This window comes from Lynx canadensis, chromosome D2 (assembly GCF_007474595.2).
Source record: "Lynx canadensis isolate LIC74 chromosome D2, mLynCan4.pri.v2, whole genome shotgun sequence".
In the NCBI taxonomy this organism is placed as follows: Eukaryota; Metazoa; Chordata; class Mammalia; order Carnivora; family Felidae; genus Lynx; species Lynx canadensis.
Window position 1 is genome coordinate 18,204,840 of NC_044313.2, and position 9,853 is coordinate 18,214,692.

Consider the following 9,853-nt stretch of genomic DNA (forward strand, 5'->3'; position numbering starts at 1 on the left):
GAGGCAAGATGAATAAGAGTCCGTTCAAAACCAATCTCTATTCTTTGGTTTCGGCTTCACCGGAGAACAGCTCATAGCTGGAAGGTCCGTGGCACCAGAACATTTTGAGTCTGTGATAATCTTTTTCTCCGACATTGTTGGATTCACAAAACTGTGTTCTCTCAGCTCCCCCTTGCAAGTGGTAAAGCTGCTTAATGACCTGTACAGCTTATTTGATCACATCATTAAAACATATGATGTGTATAAGGTGAGACATACCCCGGGGCTGTGAGGGAACACGCTCCTTGTCCACCGACTCTAGGGCGTAAGGATGGACCCGGCCCTAGATGTGAGCCAGGAGGAAGGCTCTATTTCAGGCTAGCAGTCCATCTCAACTCATGGCAGAAACTCAATATTTTATTCCTGTTTGTTTTCTTGGAAAAGGGCTTGATTAATCACAGATGAATGTGCTTGTCAATAATCCCCAGTTGCTTCTTGTTTCTTTCCATTATTTTATCTGGCTGTTAACACATTTCTAAAGAGGCACTGCCCTTCTACTGGCTAATTCCTCCAGTTCCCTCCAGAATATATTTCCTTCAGATTCAGAGAGGCTCACCTTTAAAGTGGACCTTGTGTGAGTCTCACTGCTGTTACCGTGATCCTTAGCAATGCAGGTGAAGACAGACTCCTGAGTTTAGATGATCAGAATTGTGGCTGAAATGAGAACGTCTGACTAGTGCTACTTGGGGGTATGTATGAATATGGTCACCCGGAGTAAAAACTGATTTTTCAGGGAAGGATAGCAACAACGAATAATTTCGCTTCATTTAAGTGGTGAGGATGATGGTTGCTTCAGGTGTTTTCTGAGTTTTCTGATGGGGCCACATCATGACTGCGGGGTTCCCAAGCTCACATGTGCCTGGGGCAAGTCACAGGTGCACCAGCTCCCATCCGTGATTGCAGGGCTTTACCTGTGGCCTGGGGGCTGGGGAGATTTGGGGGATAGTGTGGTCATGTCCCCCAGTGACATGCCTTTAATAGTGATCCATAATGTTCCCCCCACAGATATTGCCTCTGTTTAAGGGTGAAAGAAAAGGTGTGTGGATAATCTCCAAGAGCAGATCACACATACCTCAAAACAAAAGCTACTCTGCTTAGGAGGACTTCCTCTGGGATTTCTTCTTGGCATTGTTTTCTGGGTTATGTTTTGCATGAGTTAATACTAAATCAGTTTCAATGTCCAAAGGATGTACCCATGGTGGGGAGAGGTAGCCTAGAAGCAATCTGACTTGTATATGGGTTGATTTTGTGTAATTCTGGGGTGACCAGTAGACAGAGGTATTTTCACTGCCTGGCTAATGCCTGAAATTCCACCTTTACCACATCATCTTTGGATTCTGCTAAAATGCAAATGTATCTGGAAAGGGCTGTATCTTTAATTTTTTTTAACGTTTATTTATTTTTGAGAGACAGAGAGAGACAAAGCAGGAGCGGGGGAGGGGCAGAGAGGGAGACACAGAATTCAAAGCACGCTCCAGGCTCTGAGCTGTCAGCACTGAGCCCAACGCGGGACTCAAACCCATGAACTGTGAGATCATGACCTGAGCTGAAGTCGGAGGCTTAACTGACTAAGCCACCCAGGCGCCCCAGGGCTGTATCTTTAAAGTTGACACTGGTCATTGGTTCTCTAATGAGAATAAGGAATCTGAAAGCTAATTTTATTAGGATTTATTAGGGGAGAGAAGAGGACAGATCAGGTAGATACATGCATTTATACATAAGTGTATATATTGTGTATAATGTATAGATATGTATAAATGTATTGAAGAGCCATTGTATGGGGTGAAGACATTTCTGGTTGGGTAAGATGAATTCCACTTGATGGATGCATGTGATCCCTCAAGATTTACCCTATTCCCACACTACTGTCTAACTGGTTTTAAACTTGAGTTGAGGAAATATGGTCACCACCACTATCAAATTTCAGAGGACAAAACAGTGACTGTGCATAGGAGGGCTCAGGGAAGAAAGGCTTTGTGGAAGAACCAGGACAAGAGCAGAAACGTGAGGAAATGCTGGGGCATGGATGGAGTGGAGGTCGGGGAGTGTGACTCTCCAAAGTGCAGGGAATGCAGGGCTCAGTAACGAAGGGCCTTGGTCTCTGACCCCACCACTACTCCAGCCTTTTTCTTGGAGAACACAAGGCCACTCTGTTGCTTTATTTTCAGGTTGAAACCATTGGAGATGCATACATGGGTGCTAGCGGACTTCCTATCCGCAATGGAATCCAGCATGTGGATGAGATTGCCACGATGTCCTTACGTTTCCTCAGTGCCACTGTCCACTTCCAGATTGGGCACATGCCTGAGGAGAAGCTCAGGATCAGGAATGGCATCCACACAGGTAGCCAGCCCTGATGGCAGGTGGCCTTGTGGTCCAGGTACAGCAGCAGGTGGTTCTGGATTCAAGTCTTAAGTCTGACGTTTTTAGGACCTGGAAATTGAATGGTAGCATCTTTTGAGGGAAACAAAAGTTCACATTGTCTTTGCACACGTATTTCCAGTTAGCCGGATTACTTGGTAACAGCAAAGATACCCAGAGACTCCAAGGTGTTAAACCAAAAGTTAGGAGGAGACCAAAAAGTAGGACAGATATACCAGGCTACTTTCCCCCCATGCCTCTGCATCAAATGCCCTTTGATCTGGTCTGGTTTTTGTCAAACTCATGGGCAGGTGACCTGTGCAAAAGTGACCAGCACTTGGCTTAATGCTCTTCTGTCTCAATTTCTTAGTTATTAATATAATAATATTATAATATTAATTTTCTCAATTTCTTAATAATTTTTGAATGGGGCGTCCCTTATTTTTATTTTAGACTGGGCCCTGCAAACTATGTAGCTAGCCCTGCTCCTACCTGTCCTCCAGCGCTTGACTAAAATAAAACCTGACCCCTAATCAGCATTAGTGCCCCAGTTGTTTTGTTTCCATCTCTAGTGCGTGAATAACACTGTCATTAATTTCTGCCTTAGCTTGGTTGTCATAACAAAATACCACAGACTAAGTGACTTAAACAACAGATATTTATTTTCTCACAGTTCTAGAGGCTGGGAAGTCCAAGATCAGGGTTCCAGCATGGTCAGGGTCTGGTCAGAATCCTCTTCCTATCTTGCCAAAGCCTGCCGTCTGATTATGTCTTCATATAGCGGAGAGAGAGAGCCTTGCGGTCTCCTTCTCTTCTCGTAAGGGCACTAATCCCACCATGAGGGCCCTACCCTCATAACCTCATCTAAACCTAATTATCTCCCAAAGGCCCTACTTTCTAATACCATCATATTGAGGGTTAGGGCTTTAATATGTGAATGAGGGAGGGGGTTACAAACATTCAGTTAATTATAATGGGGCACCTGAGTGGTTCAGTCGGTTGAGCGTCCGACTTTGGCTTGGATCTTGATCTCATGGTTCATGGGTTCGAGCCCCACATCGGGCTCTGTGCTGATGGCTCAGAGCCTGGAGCCTGCTTCGCATTCTGTCTCTCTCTCTCTGCTCCTCCCCTGCTCACACGTTCTCTCTCTCTCTGACTCTCAAAAATAAGTAAGGATTAAAAAAAATTTATAATTGATTATGTCGTTTTCCACCAAGAGTCTGTGGGTTCTGTAGGTTGCCTCTATGCAGACCCTAAGATCTATTGCCAACCTCTGCCTAGGCACTTGAGTATTTGTTGAATTGCCTTTGTTGACTTAATGTGTATCACAAGTCCAGCCCTCGGGAAATGCAGGTTGGCTATGCCCTTCTGTTCTTCTCTTCGTAGGTCCTGTAGTGGCTGGTGTGGTGGGAATCACCATGCCCAGGTACTGTCTGTTCGGAGACACTGTGAACATGGCATCTAGAATGGAAAGCAGCAGTTTGCGTGGGTACTGTTTGCAGAACTTTGCAAATACAAGATCACTGTCCCTCTAGTCTCCTATCTTTAACCAGAGGGTGTTTTTAGAAGACCCATTTTCATTTTGTCTACTATTTTCTGTTTGGAGGATAAGATCATCACCTCAGACAACATTGATCACAAACTTTGTAGGCAGGGTTTTGCATAGTGCTTGCTATGAGAACACATATGACTTCCTTCCAAGATTTTCAATTCTAAACAGTCAAGGACACATATAATAAGATCATTTAAAGGAAGAGCAGAAGTTGGCAAGCTTTTCCCATACAGGGCCAGACAGTAACTATTTTAGGTTTTATGGGCCATAGTCTCTGTTACTTAACTACTGTTGTAGTGTGAAAGCAGCCATTCATAACATACGAATGATGGGTAAGGCCATATTCCAATAAAACTTTATTTGTAAACACAAGTGGTGGGCTGGATTTGGCTGGAGGGTGGTGATTTTCCCATCCCTGATGTAGAATATGGTTTTGGTGGTGCAGAATTATCTATGGTCAGGAACTCCAGGGGATATCATATTATTTTGCTATTGCTAGACAATATATGGTATTTATGAGCTGTTTATCAGCTAGAAAAAATAATTACTTAGGGATTTAAGTTTCACAATGTTTAGGTTAACATTGTTTTGAATTTGTAAATTTTCCACAATATGTAAAAACATACAAAAATATTTTCTCTTCTGATTACTTCATTGTTTAAGCTAATCAGCCAAGTCTCAAACACTGGTTTAAACCTCTCCTTGAACTTGTAAGTCAAGATTTTAAGAGTAAATGTTGAAAGTGGGAGCCCCAAATGTAGGCTCCAAGCCTGATTCTGGTTGCAGGGCTGGTTGTGAACAATGTTTTCAGTGATGTGTCCCAGCTCTGGTACCACCAACTCTGGTATCCTCAGGAACCTGAGGAGCCCAGTGGACCTCCATCCATGGGGAGTACCAGCTTGCATATGGAGTCAGTTCTGCCTACTGTTTCTAAACTGAACCTGTTAAAGCTTGAGCAACACTAACAATGTCTGAACAATGTCTGCAATGTTTGGGGGTGTCCCACCGCAAGACTCCCAGACTTCAGAGAGGTTGTCTGTGACTTGCTTTCCTAAGAGGTACTAGCAGCCTAAGAGCATGAGCAATGCAGCATTCCCTCTCCAAAGCAGCCCTGCCCCCTGACCCCCAGATGGAAGCCACAACCAAGGTAATAACTAGGCAATAACTGGTTTATGGCAGCTCTCCGGATTCATGTCTCTCAGAGCACTGCATCCAGCCTGCTGGCATTGGGAGGGTACGATTTGCAAAAGAGAGGCACCATCCCAGTCAAGGTAAGACCAACCTAGTGCACCCTGCCTGCCCCATTTGTGTCGGTGATGGAAATGTTGAGAAAGTTGATGGGATGAGTGTGTCTTTTCATTGTGGTGTGTGGAGACTGCCAAGGTCTATGTGGAGGCTCTTGTGACTGCCAGGTCTTAGTCCCTCAGATAAGACTGGATGCTTCTCTCAAATGGTCAAACATGGAATCTAAGACAGAAAACACCTTAGCTCCTACCTAGACCAATCCCCTAGGGGATGCCTCCTTTCTCTTGGCCACAAATGGTCTCCTGGCTTCTGCTTGAATACACCAATCTATTCTTTCACAAAGCAACAGCAAGGATGAGCTCAGAAATTATCATGCCCACATTGCCTCCTATGTCCCTTCTGATTCAAAAGGGCCCAGATAGAGGAGACAGAGGCCCATTGGTTTGGGGGCACCAGGACCTCCTCTCAATCCATTTAAATACCTTTTCCCTTCCCCTCTGCCTTCTCCTCTGTCCGGTCTGTCTGAAATACACCATGATGCATCTCAACTTTCCCTATAACACCGGCCTTTGGTGGGGTGGGAAACGGATGCTCCTCTTGAGATGTTCTGAAGAACATCTTGGAGATGTTCCTGGTGGAAGTGGTGGGTGGTTACTATGATGTTAGGTGTTTGGGTGGGTATGGGGGTTCCTGGGAAGAAGTGAAAGGGAAGAGGATGGCAGCAATTCCCCAGTTTGCTGAGCCTGAACCTCACACGCTGTACTTGATCAATAGACTTCAGGTAAGAGGCAGATTTTTCTAGAAGGCGGCAGTATAGACCTCCCTTTGAGTTGTGTCCTACTATTCACTGGTTGTCTGATTTGTGGGCTTGATTTTATTGCCAGTCAAATGCAAATGGTGACAAAGTTGTCCTCAAAGGGGAGAGGCGGGGGTTAAATGTGGACACGTATATGATATGCTTCACCTGGTGCTCTGCTGATCATCAGAGCTCAATAGATTTTATTGTTATTTTATTATTTTTTTATTTTTTATTTTTTTAATTTTATTATTGTTTTTAAAAGATTTTCAGGGAAATTCAGCCTTGACTGGCCCTCACCTCCTAGAGCATTGCTGACTATCCCTTTAGGCTTATCGGCAAAGCCCAAGGAAATCAAGGTTTCATCTATAAAGAGGCCTTTCCTTCACTGAGGCAGCTCCTGTCTACATGCAGTTTTGGCTAAGAACAACATTTTCAGTAAATAAGCAAGGGACACCAAGTTGTCTGCCCAGAGCCCACACTTCACAGGCAGCCTTTCCACCTGAGTGACTCACCAGCACTCTCTTCTGCCTCCCACAGGGAAAAGGAGAACAAACAACTTTCTGGTTGAAAGGCAAGGAAGGCTTTACTATTCCACTCCCTCGATTTATGGAAGAGGAAGCTAAAGTCCCAGAGATCTTCTGAGCTATTTTCTTTAAAGATGTTTATGGGGTCCCATGAAAGTCTGAGGACCATTCTGTGAGATGCATTGAATATCCCATTCAGGAGGTGTAGATCTGGGGGAGCCGGTAGGGGGAGCCATCTAGCTGGCCTCCCCTTCCTGCCCTAGAGTTCTGTGACCTAGACCAAATGAGGAGTTCGAAGAGCTGGATATAGTGAACTCATTTTCTGGGCGACCAGGGCTGGGCTGTTGCTCCCAGACCTGCCAGTGAACTTGTCCTGGCTGCCAGATATTTCTGGCCTATTAGCTTGTGAATTTGCAGTGAACCCAATTTCATTCGGAGAGAGAGGAAAGCTAGAACAAAACCTGGGGCTGTTGGCCCCACCCTGTGCTGCCTTCCTATGCAAGGGGTTGATCTCTAACCCTTGGTTATCAGAAGGCATCTCAGGAATGTTTTGGGGGGGATAAAGCTCTAGCTAAGGTGCAAACAACCACTGAAATCCAACAGGATCAGGCCATTCCAGGTACGCCAGATCTTGGCGGTCAGTCCCTGGAAAGCCTGGTCCTGAGCTCTGATTTTCTGTGAGCACAGCAGCTTTCAAATGGAAATGTCCCATTCTCAATTTATTGCTTAATTTCTTTCCTATCCAAAGCGAAGGAGTAAAGATAGGCTTTTCTTCCAATCAAGGCTTGAATTTTAAGTGGAATTTTTCATTCACTTATGAATTGCTATTTTTTTTTCAATCTCTGATAGACGAAGATGAACCCATCCATTCTGCAATACACATTTTCCCCTTTACATAAAGAACAGGATTTCATCATGCCTGTCAAGTGGTTTCTTGTAGTAGACTTACTGAACCACTAATGAACTTACAGTTCTTTTTTTTTTTTATCCCTTGCAACTCCTCACATCCAGTTTTTCTTCCTTGTGGCTGCTCTTAAATATGGGAGAGTGCTTCAGATGATATATTGTGTTTGAGACCTTTTCCTGGTGAATTTCTCATGACTGGAAAAGTGAGAATCAATGAGACTGGGAATGTTTTCTTTTGTACGTGACCTGTAAGCTGCCTTTGTAGGGATATTTTTGACCTCTGTATAGGAAAATAAGCTACTTTTTGGTGAGTTTAGAGCCGTTAATAACACATTTTACAAAAAGTTTGGTGGAATTCTTGCCTTTTTTAGGAAGAGAGACACTAAATAGGGGCCAAGGGAAATGCTTTACAAACAGTCCCATCTTCATGGAACTACTCTGTGCTTCCATTGGCAGGACTTTGCTTCTGCCCAGAGAGAGGCGACTGAGCTCTAGGACTTTCACAGATTCCATTCTCTCTAACATGATCCCATTTTTTATTGTGGTGAGATCTGCTCCTCTCTCTAGGCCTTTCATCCAAGATTAAAAGTATTAGTCAAAAGAAGGCATTTATCTGAAAGTGACAGGAGAGCTTCCCTTGCTACCTCAGCATAGCGACAATGGACCAATATTTGTCTTCTCATCCTTCAGGACTTCTTCCCTTATTTGGGAGCAGGGCTTCTGGATTCCAAACGCTTTGTTCTACCATGGAAGGGAATAGAACAACCTCTGCTATGAGGTCTTTCAGAGAAATAGCCCATTCCCCATCCATCCATCCATCTATCCATCTATCCATCAATATGACATTTCATTTATTCAAAGAGCATTTTTATAGCACTTACTTTTTGCCAGGTACCATATGGTGGCTGGAGTGGGGTGAGGGGGTGGAGGGGAGATGAGGATATGACACTTTCCTTGATCTTTAGCTCTCAGTTTAGTTGAAGAGAGGTGACACAAGTTTTAGTACTGTTATATTAAGGACTAATACAGGTATATACCAAAGTATAGGGAACTAAGAAGTCCAATGTTGTTGCATTTAAAAAGCATTAGAAAATGATGGGGCGCCTGGGTGGCGCAGTCGGTTAAGCGTCCGACTTCAGCCAGGTCACGATCTCGCGGTCCGTGAGTTCGAGCCCCGCGTCAGGCTCTGGGCTGATGGCTCGGAGCCTGGAGCCTGTTTCCGATTCTGTGTCTCCCTCTCTCTCTGCCCCTCCCCCGTTCATGCTCTGTCTCTCTCTGTCCCAAAAATAAATAAACGTTAAAAAAAAAAAAAATAAAAAAAAAAAAAAAAAAAGAAAATGATACACAGATGTAGGGGTAGGGTGGGACATAAGGATTGTCTAATATTATCCCAGCTTTATATTTGTATGTAGTGTGTGTGTTTGTTCCCTTCCAGCTCTAGCCCACGTGCTGACCCAAGTAATGTTTATACAATAAAGACTTTGCTACTTCTGTCTTTTCATGGAACATTATAAACATTTGGCATCTACGCTCATACAAACACATAATACATATATCTACACATGTGCATCCACATACATTCACATGTGCACACACATGTACATGTATACACACATGAATGTCTGTCTAAATCTGTCTCTTTTGGTTGATCAATAGGTAAAGATTCATGTGTGTATATTCAGTATATATGTGTATATGTATATATGCATGTCTGTCTATTTTTTCTTTATATTACTCAAGCTTTGAGAGAGAAGGAGAGTCTTTAAGGATCATAAGCAGGAATTTGATAAGATTAATTTCCTAAAATCTACATCCAATGTTTTTTCTATGTCAACCAAGGATACCTAAGGGAAAATATACTCTTTATTTGTTCTATAAATATATCTTATGTTTGACACTCACAAGAATTTATAACAGATTGAGTGTTTTCTCTTAATTCCTTGATAGAGAAGTTAGAAGACATGAAGGACTTTAGTTAACCTGAGATTGAAACATTTTTGGTTGTTGGTGATTGACGTTAGGGCATTAGAGACGTGGAGAGCATACAGATGGCTTTGCCTCCTTGCATCAGAAACTGAATGCTGGAAGTTTTGGAAAGTAAATATAGGGTAGAATGATGGAAAGTCAGTGGTATGTATGTGAATCTAATAAGTTCTAGTTGTAGGAACCTCTGGGAGGGTCGAGGAGTTGGCTATCAATATGACATATTAACACTGTAAGCTGTAGCCATAGTTTAATTATTTTAAGGCATTTTATTTATTCCATAGCACCAGGTGGAGATACAAGATCATTAAACAATATGATAAAATAAAGCAAAACTAATACAGCATTGTTTTACTCTGACGGCCAAAGATATATGATAATGTCTCTATGCTATTTAAGAGTTTTTGAGTAGAACCAAAAAAATATGTCTTTTGTCCTTGCTGA

General features: G+C 43.2%; 1 protein-coding gene across 1 annotated transcript in view; it reads left to right on the top strand.

Moving 5' to 3' along the window:
- The window catches only part of LOC115526880 (guanylate cyclase 2G-like), a 42,772-nt gene extending 36,134 nt beyond the window's left edge, over positions 1–6,638 (top strand). Inside the window, 5 exon segments of the mRNA XM_030334212.1 lie at positions 54–247; positions 2,208–2,382; positions 3,787–3,885; positions 5,132–5,223; positions 6,534–6,638. Coding sequence (XP_030190072.1) covers positions 54–247; positions 2,208–2,382; positions 3,787–3,885; positions 5,132–5,223; positions 6,534–6,638 — 665 coding nt within the window.
- The last annotated feature ends 3,215 nt before the right edge of the window (positions 6,639–9,853 follow it).